The sequence below is a fragment of the Sylvia atricapilla genome, chromosome 1 (genome assembly GCF_009819655.1).
Source record: "Sylvia atricapilla isolate bSylAtr1 chromosome 1, bSylAtr1.pri, whole genome shotgun sequence".
NCBI classification, from domain to species: domain Eukaryota; kingdom Metazoa; phylum Chordata; class Aves; order Passeriformes; family Sylviidae; genus Sylvia; species Sylvia atricapilla.
In genome coordinates, this window is record NC_089140.1 from 29598049 (window position 1) to 29615880 (window position 17832).

The window sequence follows — 17832 nt, forward strand, 5'->3', positions numbered from 1 at the left end:
TTGAGGCGGGCAGCCATGAACCAGCATACTCAGGCAGTGCAGTAAAAGTCATGTGTGCCATCCATATGGCAGCACCAGCAGGAGCTGACCTCAGGAGGAGACAGGGCAAGCTGTTCAACCCTGCATCTCACAGAATAAGCTCCTCATTGTCCCAGTAACCTCACTGTGACACGGGGGCTTAGTGCCTAGGCTGCCTCCAGTGCAGAGAAGAGATGTTCTGCATGAGTGAGGAGAATCTTCCAGACTATTCTCACTGGAGGCAAGGCTCTGGTAAGCTTTAGAGCAGTGTGGGTGCTGAACCCCTGCGTCCTAACATGATGCAAATGGAAAATAATGCCACTTGCTCAGCCAGCAAAGAAAAGAAGGTTCCTAAGTCAGACATTTGTGAAACTCATAACTATGAGCCTGTACCAGTTGAGAAGTGAGGGAGGAACGTGAAGGGGGTAAAGTCAGATGTAGCAAAATTAAGACAATTTACTTCCAAACTGAAAACATAGGATTTTTATTAGAAGTTATCAATGTTCATATACAGCAGCACTTCACAAACATGTGTATGGGGGTGAGTTCTGCTGAGGGTATTATATAAACTGCACTGTATATTGCCCTGCCTCCCTGCAGTTTGCCAAGATACCAGCTAGATGCTACAAGGGCTAAAAAGGGAAAAAGAGCTACTTACAGCCTGCACAAGATTTTCAGTGCTCTTATCAAAGCACTGATGTTGTTTCTAATGTGGCTATACCTATCAGGATGGAAAAACTTGGCCTCTGGTGTTAGCTATTATCTAGCTGTTTTAAGGGAGTTTCTTCCAAAAGTACTAAATACGATCAGCCTGCTGAGCTGCTTGTTGCTATTGTGAATTCGTGCTCTTTTAAATAGCTGATAATTATTGCAAAACACATTTTGGAACAACCTGTCAAATTTCAGTTGATTTTTGTGTGTTTTAGTAATTATTTCCATGGACCATACTGGGTAAAAGTGTCAGGATTTAGCCCCTTGCAGAGAGGTGCTGAAGTGTATTTTTAAACATGCCCATCAGTGCTGTGGTGATGGGTGGTTTGTCACCTGACTCAGACCAGCAGCAGCCTTGGTCACTCAGACCAGAACTCTGTGATATCAGGTCATTGCAAATCCAGCTGGAGAATCCCAAACTGGGGTTACTGAAGGCTTGGAAGACAGGCTGTGCTGATTAGTGCAAGAGCAGATGAAATAGTAACATGCAGTGTGTATTTGGCTAGGGTCTCTGAAGATCAAAGGTAATTTAACTTCATCTCTGAAAAATCTTCATAATATTACCTTAAATTTAAGATTGCAGTCTTAGCTAGACTTATCACAGGCTAAGATGAAATTGGAGAGATATGGATATAAACGCTGGGTTTTAAGGAAAGAGGTGGTTCTTCAGTGTAAGTTTTAGTTTTAAGATCTGAAATAAGAGTGGAAAATTGCATAACAAGTAAGTTTTTGCTTTATTTTTTATTATATTCATTAACTCCAGGAAAAGACAATAAAATGTACCACTACTGTCTTGTCAGAGTAACATTAGCAGTTAATACTGTGCTTGGAAAATGTTGCCATTTACCAGAGTGTCATGATGTTCTTGATTGTGGTAATGAGAAAAAATAAGGACAGTTGATCATAGTTAACTTGGAATAATTTACTTTATTTCAGTTTCCTGGGACTTCTAAAACCCCTGTGAAACTAGAGATTTTTTTTCATGTATTTCATCCTGGGATGTCTTACGTTATGAACATCTGTAAAGCATCACTCCTGCATGAACAGAATACTGCATTGTGAAATGTATGACAGAAGTAATGCCAGATTGTGGGCTTAATAAATTGATTTTACAGAATTCAGTAACTAAGTGGTACTGAATTTTAGTTTACAGCATGCAGGACATGCTACAAAAAATCGTGGATATCTGTGTATATGCATTGTAGATGTTTTAGGATGTGCAGTGTGCAAGTAAATCTAAAGTTTCAGTGAAACATTTTCAAGGATGAAGTTCATTATGTTTATTCTAAAAAAGCTTATTTATTTTTGAGTATACTGACATGCATTTTGACTTTTACCCTCTCTTCTTTCCAGCAATATGCCCCCCTGCTTGCTGTGTTCAGCACTCAAGGCCAGTCAGAGTTGATCCTACTCCAGAAAGTGCAGGAGTACTGTTATGACAACATTCACTTCATGAAAGCCTTTCAGAAGATAGTGGTACTCTTTTATAAAGGTAATAGTGAATAATCCACTGTTGTATTCTCTGCTTGGATTCTCAGTGTCAGCCACTCTCCTATGATGTTTCACCAGGTAGTGCATATGAAAAGACTGTGTTGATGTTGAACTGGAATACCTTAATAGTTCAAAGGAGTATGTGGCAGCAGGAAAAGCCAAAACAAGCCCTTCTCTCCCTCTGTTGCTTTCATCTCATATTCAAGAAGCATGAGCAGGATCAAGCACTGTCCAGTCACTTCAAGTGCAGTTTAGGAAGACATTTCTATAAATTTCTGGCAGATTTCAGAGCTTGGTTTTTAGGAAACCTTGAAAGTGCAAACCCTCTTAGCAGGCAGATTTTTCAGGCATTTGGAGTTGGTGGGTTTTTTTACTCACTCTCTACCCGAAGGAGCTTTTCTTATTCTTCTTTTCCTGCCAAATTTCTGCAGGTGCCATAGTTTTGATGGATTTCATTTTTATTGTGAAATTGACTTCTTCACAAGTTTATTCTGATCAGGTTGTCATAGAGACTAATGGTCTTGCACCGTGTGTGATGGGTGGGTGCCAAACAGTTTGTTCTGACGTTCTGGGTATAAATAGTTGAAGGAGAAAAATCAGCAGGAGTAGAAACCTAATGCTAATCTTTGTTCACCCTGTTGAGTCCAGGTACGTGTTCAAGGCAAATGAGTTCCAACTGTTAAAATAATTTCATGGTTGCAGAAGGAAGTGAGTCATGTGGATTTATTTCTATCCTTTCAATATAGCATGGCCTCAATGATGAATGAAAAAGTAATGCACCTTGTCCTTCTGCCCTCAAATTCTACAATTTGTAAATACCATTAATGACTGTAGAACAACTTGAAGCTGTAAGCTGCAGCAATCACTTGATTCAGTTTTCTTTGGAAAGAACATTTGCTCCGGACATGGTGAATGAGAGGCGTAATTGCTGTGTACTCAGAGCATAACTGATGGTCGAACCAGAAATAGTCTTGTGTAGGATTGCCTTCAGAATTTTTGTAGATTCATTACTGTGTTAGCCTGCAAGAGCAAACCTGACATGCCGAAGCATTTAAAAATTAAAAAGAAAATAAGTCACTGAATTGTACATTAAACTTAACATGCTTGAAGAACCTAGTTCCCATCTACTTGGCTCACCCCATGTGCTCTTGTTCTGACACTTCAGATTACTTGGGTAGGCCTGTTTGGAGCACTGAGAAGACTTCAGCCTCAGCACTACAGGTGCCACAATACTATTTAGGATTCACAGGATGTCTAGAGGAGTGTTTGGAGCTACCTTATGGTCTGTCCAATATTTGCTATGCCTGCATTCCTGCTTGGAAAATCTGGGGTGGGCATGCTGCAGCACCTGCCTCTGCCATCTGATGCAGTCATGGGGCAGCACAGCTACCAGCCCTCCCTGGCCCCGTTTAGGCTGAAGCTGAATCTGCCCTGTTTGACAGACCTACTGCCAACTGCTTGCCTGACCTTAGAGCTACTGCCATAGAGCCCTTCTGGATGCTGGATACAGGGAGCATCAGCTCCATCTGATTTTGGGAGCTTTGGAGTTAAACAGTGTCCATTAGGTGAGGACATGCTGCTTTGTCAACCAGGGAAGATTCTGGGAGGACTAGGCCTTCAATTCCTGTTACTTCTACATGACTATACTGAGCTTTTATGGTTCATGGTGTGGCTTGTCCAGTGCCATGCTGCCTGCCTCTTCTTTGTTTCAGTGCTGGTAGATTTCACCCTCTCCTTCTCCCCAGTTCATATCTATCTACTAAAAACAAACCATCAAGTCTTTTTAGAGACATACACTTTATTTAGATAACTTCCCAATGACAGCATATCTTCTGTTTCCCAATAGCTGAGGAAAAAAGCCCCCTAAAGCTGTTACTGGCTGTGTCAGTGGTGAGGGAACAGCAGACACCTTTGTTCCCCTTTCTGTTGTTAAGTGTAACATGCACAAGATCTGGAGAGGTTTTAGGGTCCCTGATGAACTTCATCTAGTGACAAATAAAGGTATCTGAATTACTGTGAATGGGCAGATAAAAATGCAGCTTTGTACCAGTATGAATGTGGACAGTTTGTTGCTTGTTACTCATTATGAGGGGGTGCTTCCTGGGCATAAAAATAGTCAGCAGTGATGATGATAGACACCTAATGCCAGTCACGCTTTGACTAATTTAGTTCTATGACTACTCTCATCAGCATGTCCAACATCTTGCATCTCAATGCTTTCCATATTCCCATCACAAAATAGCCCTTGGATTACTTTCTTGTGAATTATCTGGAAATACCTGAACATGTTGACAGCTGGGGCTCATTAGCACCTAGAAGACCTTGAAAGTCTGTGGTGCTGATTTTTTTATTTATTATTCTGTCTCTAAACAAGGAGCATCCATTTTTTCCCCAATGTAAACCCAAGCCCTATTTTCCCTTAAGTAGCAGCAGCTACTTACCAGCTTGTCGGTATAATTTGCAAAAGTGGTCCTGTAGTTGGTTAAAGCTTCTGGACATCATTATTAATATTAATACTCTACCCTTGTGTTTCTGAGACAATATAGTGAAAAATAAGCTGTCCAGTTCTATACTGATCCCTGGCTATGATCTTGCTTCTTTGCTTTTCATTTAAAGCCAGTACAGTTTTTAATCTGACAGCTGCATTTTGACCAAGATCTAAAAGCCAGTTGCAGAATAAGATTTGCTGAATTCTGAGTGGCACTCAGTAAGTTTGCTGGTTTCCTTGCTAGCATTGTAAAATGTATGTTGTTTGTTAGTTCCTTCTGTGTTGCAGTGTGTCCCTTAACTGTTGGTAAAATTAGCACTGTTGTTATTGGAATAGATGCTGTATATCATATTCAGCTATTGATCCCCTTTCTTTTAGTTTGTGTCCGTCCTTGAAATTTCAGATGTGAAATCATGACACTGTTGAAATTAATGATCCTTCCTTTAATGAGGATCAGAATTTCACCCTTTGAACAGCAAACACAAAGCCTCTGTGTACTTTTTTCATTAGAATTCAAGACAACATTTTAAAAGTACAAGAAGAAATAGCTGATTGCAAGTACATGTGATGTACAGCTCTGGTTTGAGGCATAATTGGCCTCAGAGATATTCTTTTGCAGATACAGCAACCAAATGATGCAGACTGACAGAGGTTCTCAAACTCTGCAGGAAACAATTAGAAGAATGGAATCTTCAAGTTTCACTTCATACAGGGGTTTTGTTTTTTGATGGATCACAATTATCTTTAAATATCTTCATTATGCAAGTAGTTTTTGTGGTACTTGATGCAAAATTTTCCTGGGAAAAACCCAAAACAAACCAGCAAGGCCTTAACTGTACTGTGGGGGACATTCCTTGCATTGAAAGAACCCTTGTCTGAAGGCTCTGTTCTCCCAGCTGAGTTAGCTGCAATAAAGTTGAATTTTTCAGATTGATTGACTGTGTTGGCAGCTGCCAGGGTGTGCTTTTCCCTTTACTGCCTGTGGCTATGTGGTTTGAGTTAAAAGCAAAAATTCATTTGAACCGGGTGATTGAGTGCAAAGCTGAGACCTGAACTTCAAGTAACTCTCCAGTGAACCCTGAAGAAAAGAGGCTGGGCTCTGGGCTGTTCAGTCTCTCTGCTCTGCAGCTTCTCCCTTTCATGAGGGACGTCCCTGGAGGCTCTGGCCGTGGGTGGTTTGAGTGGCAGTTGGCTGCACCTGCAGGAAAAGCAGCTCTCCGGGGCTGACATCACCTGGGACTGCAGTGAGAATGATGTGCACACGCCCACAAACTGCAGTGCTCAGCTCCAGCCATTAAAATATATCTATAATCAGCTTTAATGAGGAATAACTATATATACACAAAATGAGTCATTCCCTTCATCCTCCTTCCATTTTCCCTTCCCACTGCTTCAAAGCAACTTAGAGGTCTGATTAACTACACGCTATCCTGCATGATTGTTGAATTGAGCATCTTTGTGCTGGTGGGAGAATGCCATCCCTTATGAGCACTGGAGGCATGACTGTATTGCACATAATATTTCTTAGAAATTAAAAGGGCATTGCAGTTGTCCTTTTTGTAGTTCAGGGCATTTTGTTCTCCTCTGTTAGGGTAGGAGGTTTATTGCCATGGAGTTAAATACAGGCAAATTTTTCATCTTCCAGCCTTGCAAATGTTTTAATCTTTGAGGCACACAGTGAGACTTGCTGCTTTTATTAGACTGGGGTTTTGGGAAGGGAGGGAGAAATTGGACTTCCCCCAAAGCAAAACCATTGAGCTTACAGGCTTCAAATAAAAAAAAACCAGACTTAAGCCCTATTACTTTAAACTGAGCTATGTGCCTACCTGGAGGTGCTTCCTTGTACAGTATCATAATGTGACCTGTCATGCAGCAACAGGCTTCAGCGCTTCTGTACAACAGCTTCATACTTGTGAATGCCCACAGAGCCCCAGAGCTTGAGCTGGGGACAGAGCTGCTCTTCTTGGGTTTTTTTTTCGGTTGCTGTTTTTTTTCCTGAAATCTCTCCTGATTTTCTTTGCCTGTTGTTATGTGTCATACCCTGAGTAATTTTTCAGATGTAGTTGGTGAACTTCAGGACTTCAAGGTAAATGTAATCTTTTCACATGCACTTCAACATTAAACTGCAGGTTCATGAGTCCACATAAAATATTTTCAGATATGCTAAATTAAAATCCAGATTCATTAAATACTGTAATGCCTTTGAGCTGCTGCTAAGGACTGTAAGCTAGTACTTAATGCACATGTTCAAAACCTCTTTCTTGTCTCCAGCATTTCTGTAACATTGGAGAAAATGTTCATTGTGACAGGCTGTGATTTCAGGAAGATGGTGGATTTTTGTGCCTCTTGTAATTTCCCTAAGCACAATATGTAAGGAAAAAAGCCTGGAGCTGGCTCAGTCCTGTTTTCCCTGCATTTTCTCAGCATTACTGTCAGCTGCAGTAAACTGCCGAACAGGCTTTAATTTGGAAATGTACCTGATAGACAAGGTAATTGCCAGTCACATGCACTTACTAAATCCCTAATTTTCAGGGAGATTTCATATTCAGTTACTGTTGAATGTCTTGGAATAGTTTTGATTAAGTTCAAACGTATCCCTGGTTGCTTCCATCTGTTTGTTATTCAACAGCATATGTGAAATGTGTCTCCTCTGTCTCATTTGATCAGATGCTTTGGGGTTTTAGTGTCATTTATTTCAGTTTGTCTTCTTCCCTTCCACATCTGCTCTAACTTTAGGCTGAAGCAGAAGGTGATGGTCAGGGTCGGTGCCTTGGCAAGCAAATACCCAGTGGGTGGGATGGCACCAAGAAGCTCAGGGAAGCAATGAAGTACATAAATGTGTTGATTTTGAGCAGGGAGGGTAGTTTGTTCAAAGACAAAAAGAATGGAAATTTTAATGAGGTGTAGAAAGCTGTCTTTAGTCTTTTTATAGAACAAATACAGTTTGATTTTTTTGTTGTTGTTGTTTGTTCTTGCCTCTTGTATTACATAACTGCCAAAATGCCATTGTGGATCCCAAATTTTGCCTCTACAGCCATCAATTACTGAGATACTTGGCTTGGCTGGATCACAGGAGCTTTGTCCTGGAGCTAGAGGCCTGTTGCTAGACCTAAATTTGCATATGTTGGTAACAATAAGTGTCCTTGCTATTTATTAGTATTTCTTTATTCTGAATTGCACTCAGCCTCACATGTCCTAACTGATAACTATTTTTTTTCTGATGCTTGACATAAAAATGTCAAATGTGCTGTCCATCCAAGCCAATTAAATGGATGGTCTGAATAGTGACCTTAAAACTTAGTAGCTAAAAACAGTATAAAAACTTTAGGGGAAAATTATTGCAAAAAATCCCTACTGGCTGTTTTTTAAGTGTTCAGTCAGGAGATATCTGTCACTTCAGAGTTTTAGAATTGTATCACAATTCTGCGATACAACAGCAAGAAAATCATGGTAATTCTTATTGTGGTAACTTCCAAGATGTGCAGGCTGATTATTATATTTCTTTTATCCAGCAATCTTATGTGGTATATTTAAAACAGATGAGTAAAGAACTCTTCTTGACAGAAGCACAATGTTTGATACTTTATTTTAGGCCTAATACATTACACATTTTATTGCATCTGGAACCCATTATATGCATCAAATATTCTCTATTTGTAGCCTAATATAGATCATGCAAAGTTTGTTTCACTGCAGTCATATTAGCTTTATTCAGCCTTTAAAATATCTTTCAAAATCTGCCAATCTCTAAAAAATACATTGTTTTTTTACAAACACTGATCTATATTTCAGCTGATGTTCTGAGTGAAGAAGCTATCCTCAAGTGGTATAAAGAAGCACATGTTGCTAAAGGCAAAAGTGTTTTCCTTGACCAGATGAAGAAATTTGTGGAGTGGCTGCAAAACGCTGAAGAAGGTATGGGTTCATTTGAAGAACTATGGTAATCTCTTTACAAAACTTTTTTTTTTTCATGTTTTAGTTTTACTAGGATCTGAAGATTCAGGACTCAAAATACAAACCAGCAGGCATGACCATCTCTGTTGCTTTCTGGCATGCCTAAACTTAACAACAGTTGCTGCTTTGTTAGTGATTATGGTGTTCCTGTGAAGTCCTTTATTCATTGGGTGCCACTTGTCTATAGATAAACTCTTCTAGCTTCTGCAGGCAGGAACTCTGCACTGATGACAGCATGAAGTTGCCTTGGTGCTAACACCTGCAGCCACACAATTTTCTGTCTCACTACCTTTTTAGTTATTGTCATGTTTAATGCACATAGTATGAGCTTGCCTGTGCCCTGGCTCTTGAAACTGGCTTTAGCTGAATGGTCAGGTTAACGTTATGTGATCTGTATTTGCTGCTTTAAAATTGTTATTTAGAAGGGGAACTGGTTTCTTTAATCCCTAACTTGGTTCTCCTCATGTTCTTGATAGGAAAATACTTCTACTTAATAAGTAAGTTATCTTTTTTTCCATGGAAAAAGAATTCCTCATCACTTGGGAAGATAAATCCATGTGTAATAGGTAGGGATAGCATTATTAGGGTTCATTTGCATCCATTTAATATAATTAATTTTATAAACTTGGCGGGAATATGTACTAGTGACAAGGACCAGATAAATCTTAGCAGCAACTCACATGTTCAGGTAGCAGTGTAAAAATGGCAGCTGCTTTCACACTTGAGATTTTGGACGGGCAAGCTTGGTCTAATTAAACTTTTTTTTTCAACTGCTTTCACACTTGAAATTTTGGATGGGCAAGCTTGGTCTAATTAAGCTGCTTTTTTTTTTCCTCCCCTTTTTAATTTTCTGCTTGTATGCCTCGGCTGCTCTTTATTTTTATCCTTTCCTGCATGTCCCCTCTGCCAGATGTCCTTAATTACAAAGTCCAGTACAAACGGAGACAAAATGTTTCTGTAAGAACACGCAGACCATGTTTGCTCTCAGAAATCTGATCTGTGGTGTAATATTTGTTGGCAGTGAGCCCTTTCCTGTCAGGTGAACACAGAAATACAATATGATGCAAAGTAGTTTTAGGTTACAAAACCAGCATGTGTATTCCTGCTTCTAGGTTACTTCCTACCTCTTCTGCTTCTATTATTAAATGAACTTTATCTATGCTATAAAAATAATTTAAAAATTTGGTTTGTACATGTTTCGTACCTCCTGTAAGGTAACACCACTTAGCCTTTCTACATAGGCTGGATGGTGATGCTGATTGATACTTGCAAAGCAAATAGTTTTGAGGGTGCTTCCTGGATGAGAGCAGTACAGTCTACTCATAGAGATTAGAAGCATGAGTAAATAATGCTGATCCTTTATTAAACTCAGCTCAGGTACACATTGTGTGGCTCTGTAGATGAGGACCAGAATCATTCATAGCAACATGGTGAAAATTTTAATAACAGATCCATAAATTAAGAGCTCCACCATGGAGAGCAGCAGAGTAAACCTTCATCTCCTGAAGCTATGTGTTTCTTTCTTGCTCTGTTTGATGTGCCAACCTTTCCAAGGAACTACGAGGTGTGGTAAAAATTTTCATTTTCATTTTGGAAAGATAACTTGTTTTTTACAGAATTACTGACATCAGTGTCCTTGTGCAACCTACGTGAAGTGTTTTATTCTCTTCTCTTCTCTTGTAGAGTCGGAGTCCGAAGGGGAGGAGAACTGAGGTGGTTCCACAAAGCACAGTCTCAATCTAGGTTAATGCCAAATGCGCTTGGGAATGCCGTACTGTTCAAGCAAAGAGGCTTTACTTCAGTGTCATACAGAAAATTATAGACTAGACTTTCCTTTTGTTTAGAAGAATAAAGGTTTTTAATGGAGCCCTGAGGCATTAGATGCATTACTTGGGACTCTACCTCTGGCTCAGTGTACACTAACTTAGGCAAAGACATTCAGCAAGGAGCCATATAGAAAAAGTGACATGAAATAATACTTATGGACTCCTTTTTATTAACGGTCTTTTTCAGGTACTATGGTATATGAACACTCCAATTTCTGTTTATAGAACTGTTTGGTCTGTGTTTGTAGCTCAATATTGGCTTGTGTATGTGATTTGACACCACCACATTTTTTTGAATAAATGGCTTTTATATCTTAGTTTTGTGGTATTAGTGTGTATGTAAAGTTCTGGCTTGAAGAATCATAAAAACTTTGGCAAGTAAAAATTACGTAACAATGCCAACAGACCATTTTCATACTTCTTCCCCAAAAAACCAGCAGCTGTAGTTAACTGTTATAGGGATCACTGTCAAATCTTTATTCCTATCCCTACATACAACTTTGGACAGATTAGCCATATTCCATAGCAAATATTGATTCATTCTGTTCCTTAATTCAAAGAAAATGTACAGGAACAAGTCTGTGGAGTCCCAATTTTGCAGGTACAGTTTAGGCAAATGGTATATAGAATAATATGCTCTACTCAGTTTGAACTACACTCAGTTATTGGTGATTGCTGAATTTCGAAAGAGAAATTGTCTTATTTTAGAAGAACTAGCTTCAAAACATGCATGACTAGAAGTCATTACGTGTGAAATCTGAAATTTATTTGCATCAGGTTTAGAAAAGCCAGGCATATATTCTTACAGGGGAAAAGTGGACAGCATAATCAATTAATGAAGCAGTGTATTTTGTAATTAGAAACCAATATGATAGCAGATAATACAGGTTTTTCTGAGGGAAAGTCAACAGTTCATATAAACCAAACCACAGATGATATGAGTGTGTTGTGTCTCGGTATGTATCTAGCTTTACTGTAAGCAACTAATAGCAAGTGGAAATCAAGTGCTGTTGAGTGCCAGCTTTCCATCTATTACAGCATTTATTTTCCTAACTGGTATAGATCTTTTGGAAGGGGAAATATGTCATGATGATGTTTCCAGTAAGTTTGAGAAGAACAGAGTCAGTCATATTAAAAAGCAGAACTGATGCATTAGCTGCATACTTGCCATTTTGTCCTTGTTATTACAGAAAATAAATTTGCTGGGCATGAAAACACATACACAAAACTCTGCAGCTGTGGTGTGGTAGTAATGAGTCATTGATATGCAGCCACTATTGCTAAAAACGTCTTAAATTCAAAATTGCTGTTTCCTGAGATACTAAAGGATATTTAGTTTGGTGTACAAAACCCCACTATAATCTTAAACTTAGGTTGATTTTGAAGGTGCCAATCTCAAGTAATAGGCAGAGATCACAATTCCATTTCCCTGCAGTGAGACTGCCAGGGAGAGCCAGGCACGGCTGGCTGTGGGCTGGCTGGGCCATCTGCTGGAGACAAAAATCATCAGCTGCAAGAGGCACTGTGAGACTAAAGGCAGCAGCTCTGGGGTGCCTGCTGCAACTGTACCCCCAGCACACTGCAGGTACAGGTAAAGCTGAGTGGATCCACTGCACTGGAGTCCAGGTGCTTCTAAGCCAGGCACCCAAGCTGCACCTGATGATTGTTTCAGGTCCCCGCCAAGCTGAGATACTCTGTGATTGCTGACACAGTTGTCCTAGCTCCATTTATAGACATTGTGTTGGAGAGAGAAATGGGTGTTTTTAGCACAGGGCTGCTGGCCAAGTTGAGACTTGTGATTTGGAGCAGGGTGAGGAGTTGCACTCTGGGCTGACAGGAGTTGTTCACTTTTCAGTCACACAATGCCCAAAGCCCTACATCTTCTGTGTTCTTATCATGCCTAATGTGTAGCTCCTGCGAGCCCCTCAGCCTGCCCTCCTGTAGGAGAATTATTAGGCACTAACAGTTTCTGAATCTAGTTTTCAGGTTTTCCCACTTAATCTCTGAGATCAGTTTAGATGGGAACATACATGTGTGTTTTTTTCATCTAGCATTTTGCATATATTATGCCGGTAACTGAACTAGGTAGGAGCACAAATACAAGTAGATCTGGTTTGCATCAGACTGAATGTCAGTACAAAAGTGTGTAATGATAAGGTTTTTCAGGAAACCTGTAGATTAGAAGCTGGGCAGAGCTTTTGATGTGACTCCCTTCAGGCAAAGTGCCCTTCCCTTGAAGCCTTCAGAGTGTCTGCATTTCAGTTAAAAATGTTCCCAACCCAAGGCATTTCTTCAACACAGCTCCTGAATTAGTGTTTCTCTGCTAGAGAAATGAAAGCTACAGTCAGCAAGCAAGTACATGTTTTAAATATGGAATCATGTGTCTTGTAAAAATAAAAAGATACTTCATAGAAAATGTGCTTTATATAATATATTGCATTCAATTTTGAAACTGCAATCTTAATGTCAGAACTATGCATCTTTTACTTTACAATAAATTGCAATAGGGTGCATTTTAAAATGGAGATTGCTGAATTTGAAGGTGATTCTTCTGTTTTGGCCTCTCCCTTCTGAAATCATGCTGAGGTTTTAACTAAGAAAGCCAGTTATATTTCTTTAAAACATTCCTCTGGTGTACAAGTGCACTCCAGGAGAGAGACCACATCATCCTTGGGATGCAACAGTGAGGTTGGATAAAGGGCTGGTTATGAATCTGAAAGGGGCTGACACAGTTCCTATTTCTTGCTGTTCCAACTGCTTAATAGCATTGCAGGCTTGTCTAACTATGTCGAGCCCTGTGCAAAGGGAGTTTCCAGCCCACTGCAGTCTGTAATCCCACAGATCACAAACCATCGTCGAGCTGACACTCCCTGCATTGTTTTCAACAGCAACCCTGCTTCACCATTACTATGCTTTGGCTGATAAAGATTTACCCCCAAGTAGGTGATGACCTGCTGTGCCAGCTTCCCCCCTTTCTGCTTCATCCCAAACTCAGCAGCCAGACCCGTGCCAAAAGGAGTGATGGAAAACTCCCCAACCTCATCCCTGTGGCAGCTGTAGGCTGCAAGGAAGAGCAAGGAAAGCATTTAACACCCAGAGAAACCAGTATCTGCCAGGTGAGATCCCCTACAAGATCCCAGGGTCCACTTTATGACCATACTTGGGAGATGGAGGGATATGTAGGTGGTCTTGTGTGTGTGCACAATTAAGATTTTTCCACTAAAGTGGCTCTTCAAGCAATATAGAGCCATTTTCTCAAGTCTTTAAAAGCCTTCCCCCTCCCCAGTCCATTTAGTGACAAGGTAGTGTTAAACAATGCCTCATAAATGGGTGGGTGTGAGAGTCATGTTTTCCTACAATGCTGTCATAATCCACAGTTTAAGAGGCAGAGCTCTGATCAGAACAAGCACCCATGCACAGAGTGAGCAGCACTGAGGGACTGATGGACTGAGGAATGTTGGAGGCCCTTCCTCCCAGGTAACACTCCAGGTAACACTCGGGCTGGGGGTGTCTGGGGCAGCTCTTCGTGAGGTTCCTGCTCCCAGCACAGCTCCCCAGGGCTGGTGCCTGGGTCAGGGCACCAACAAGCAGCTTTGGTATTTCACTAGCAGCAAGAAAAAAGCTTCTTCGTGTCTGTATTTGCGCAGCACAGCTTTATTTCGGGGCAGCTTGTGCACTTCAGCAATGACAAGCCAGCACTTCAAGGCAAGCCACGGGGCAAGAAAAGGCCCAATCCCTTACGTTTGCTAATGTAAGGGTGCAGGGTTGCTGAACTCTGATTTCTGCTTTGAACCCCTTCTTCAAAATGTGACCTACCAGAACCAGTGGGTTCAGCCTAAGTGGTTGCAGATGGGGGGCACATGGTGAATCACTTGTGCCAGGTTATTCTAAACAGCGTTTGGAGAATAAAACCTGTTGCTCTCAAGCATGCCCTTAACTGAGGCACCACTAAACTGCCTGGTAGTTCTAACAGGTCTCTTTTGGCATCTCAAAGGCTTTTAAGCTCTTGTCAGGTTCATGGACAAGAATAACTACCTTTAAAGTCACATTTGCACATGAAAATGGTGATTATCTAAAATATAAGTCTTGTGGGCTGTGACAAACCAGTCCTTTCTCAAAAAGAGCCACAAATAACGTTACATGGTTTAATTGCAGCAACGATTCAGCTCTCACTGAGCTGTGCTGGTTATTAAGAACAAAAATTAGGGCAAATTACGTAAGTACATATTAAAAAAAAAAAAAAAAAGCCACATCTTTTGATTTTGAAGGGGAAAAAAAGCAAGGGTTGACTTCTTCCACTTTTCCACCAAACTTTTGGTTTTGTTTTTGCTATGATACAAGCAAAAATTAATTCTTGCTCCTTACGAGCGACATGGGCCTTTACAGCTTCATGCAAATGAAAACAAATCGCAGGAGGGGAAGTTATGCCAACAACTGCAGAAAACATAATTCAGGCAGGCGAGCACTCCTGGGCTCTGCATGTAACCTATATTTGGTCCATGTCACAGATCCACTGCACTGGTGTCCTGGAGGACTAAAATAGCTCACTTGCTATTTTTTCCTGGCAGGAATCTGATTAACACCACGGTGACAGCCTCAGTTTCCTCCCACGGAGGCCTGGTAGCTCACGTCACATCACACACTAGCAGGGGGTTCAGGTGCTCCTTTCTAGTTCACCAACGTTGTTCCCCGATGAGAAAGAAGTCCTGAGCTTACAGAACCCCAGGAAACTCCACAGGAGCGGTGCAGGTTGGAGTCTCAGCTCACCACGGCTCTCTGCTGCCCGGGGCCCAGAGGCTGTGCTGGGAGGACAGTGTCCTGAGCACTCATCTGGGGAGATCCGGATTAGGAGAGGGAAGGGTACGTGCTTGTTTTCCCGCTGCCTCTCCCACACGGATGCAGGAGAGAAACGCACCTGTCAGTCTCGGTGCTCAGCAAGCATGGCTGTGTTTTGCAGACATACAGGACGTGTCGCCTGCCCGTGGGAGAGGCATTGCTGAGCTGTATATGCCAAGCACAAGGGAAGAGGCCAGTGCTGGAGCAGCTGCAGCCTGACAGGTAACATTTTGGTACTTGGATCTGTCCCTCCCATGGCTGCCAGAAACTCAATTGCCTCAGCCCTAGTGTCTCATATAAGAGTTTAGTGTTAACAGCTGCTTACTGTGTCCTACGCTCACCACAGCTCTTCTGCTGATGGTGTGACAAGATCCGAGTGTCTGCTTCCATGCTGCTCAGCACCCTGCACCCCGCAGGACTGCAGGGAAACTGCAAACTGCTCTGGAACGTCAGCAGCAGGGAGAAACACACCCTGAACACCAAATGTTGCTGATTTAGAAACACCCAAGAATTTAAAAAAAATTAAAGTTAAAAAATTACAGTTAAAAAAAAAAAAAAAAAAGACTGTACTATGGCAACTTCATAGCAAGAAGATACATTTGTGTGGCAATTTTTCAAAGTGCATCAGTTGCCTGAGATTTTTCTGTTAATTTTTCCTTGATGAAATGGGTTAATGTTACACTCTCTGTATCATTACTACTTATTGTTGTGATATTTGCATAGCACTGACAGCCCTAAATTATGCTAGAAGAAATAACAAAACAGTATTGTTGATGTATCCCAGGATATGATCAAAACAAGGTTTTTAGCCAGACCTATGTTATTAAACCCAGTAGTCTAGCTGGGAAAAAAAATCAATAAGCTTTCAACTACATTTCCTTCTCCAGGTCCAAAATAGCAGGAGCAGCCTTGAAAAAATAAAAACCAACTGAGAAAAACTGATCTAAAATTTAGTTAGATCTGTATCAGTAAGACCACCTGAGAGAAAATAGATGGTATCTGTGATACTGAAGGAGATTCTAAAGGGAAATGAGAAGGCAGATCATTCACAGTTTGTGGAATAAGTGGGACAGTCAGTGAAAGAAAAGTTTAAAAAATTGTCACAGAATCTCTCTTTTACTGATGACAGAGAAGGTGAACTTATCATGAGGCTTGCTGCCCATCCCTACATCACCTCTGTTCCTTTCAGTCCCTACAATCCAGACCCTTGGGATAACAGCAAGGCAAAGACATCTCATGAAAGAGCCTGGGGATAGATGACCCTCTACTTTCACTACCATAAATTTTTCTGGTGTCAGGAAATGGAAGCAGTGGAGGACCTGGAAAATTATACTTTTCCCACCTTTTGAAAATAAACCCCAGTTTTCTGTGATTTTGTCAAGACCGATGATACTCTGGGATTAATAGAAACAACCTTTTTTATTATTATTCATTGTATCTTCTGCATTTTGCCTTGAGTTTAAGAAATCAGTGAATACAGAAAACTGAACCTGTAAAGCTGTTACAGAAGAACCCATTAATGCTGATTTCTAATCAAAGGGTATCTCATCATGTGCCCAGCTAAGAAACTCCTGATTTCTCTCTCCATCACAAACCACACATAATTCAATAAATACAACATGGAAATGTCTTCTGCTCCCTGACAGATCACCTCTCACTTACTGTGGTTTCTCACCTTCCTCAACCTCACAGGTTGGCTCAGATTTCCAGAAAGACTGGGAAAGCATTTTGTCACACTCAGCTAAACTTCTGGACCTGCAGTCAGAGCTGTCTGCTCTCCCACGCTGCTGAAGAGCCTGTGCAGAGACACGTCCTGCAGCCCCTCCTTTGCAGGAAGGAAAAGGGATCCCCCTTTCCCAGGGGCTAAGGCAGGCCCCAATGCCACTGCTCCAGCCCCCTCTTGGTGTCCCTCCAGCTGGCACAAAGCCTCCCTGCCGGGCCCAGGGGAAGCAAAGCCCATGAACCACATCTGGCACAGTTCCGCTGCTCCTCAGGGAAATGTGCGATGAGTACTGAAATAATCACAGCAGCCAGATTTGTAGGGATGCAGTCCCAAGAGATTCCCAAATAGGCCAGTAGCTTGTCAGGGGAAATGCCAGCAAATGCTCCAAAGACAGAGAGGAGAGAGAAAGAGAGGACAGAGAGAGAGAGAAGTAGCAGTCCCAAGAGAAGTATAGGACACAAAAAACAGGACAGAAAGAGAATTCAGAATACCTGCATCATTCAAGGTTATGTGTTGTCTCTTCTTGCACAAAACAGCACTTATGTAACACTCCCATGTGTTGCCCCTCTTATAGTCAGACCAGATCCCTTTTACTGATGAGCAGACAGCTTTATTTCTATTTTTTTTCTATTTCAGCTTTTAACAACACTTTTTGCATAATCACATCCACAGTTCTCTTTACCTTTTTTTTGGTTTGTGGGGGTGAGTTTTGGTATTTTTATAATAACCAGCTATAATTTTCGTGATTTTTGTAGCACTTGTGTAATATTAAGTTATAATTTAGT

General features: G+C 41.1%; 1 protein-coding gene across 3 annotated transcripts in view; it reads left to right on the forward strand.

Moving 5' to 3' along the window:
* The window catches only part of BZW2 (basic leucine zipper and W2 domains 2), a 57285-nt gene extending 46480 nt beyond the window's left edge, over nt 1–10805 (forward strand). For all 3 annotated transcript variants that reach the window (XM_066318274.1, XM_066318283.1, XM_066318265.1), the window contains exons 10-12: nt 2083–2221; nt 8501–8623; nt 10346–10805. In XM_066318274.1, coding sequence (XP_066174371.1) covers nt 2083–2221; nt 8501–8623; nt 10346–10374 — 291 coding nt within the window. In that variant the 3' untranslated portion in view covers nt 10375–10805. The remainder of the gene's footprint in view (nt 1–2082; nt 2222–8500; nt 8624–10345) is intronic.
* Nucleotides 10806–17832: the final 7027 nt, after the last annotated feature.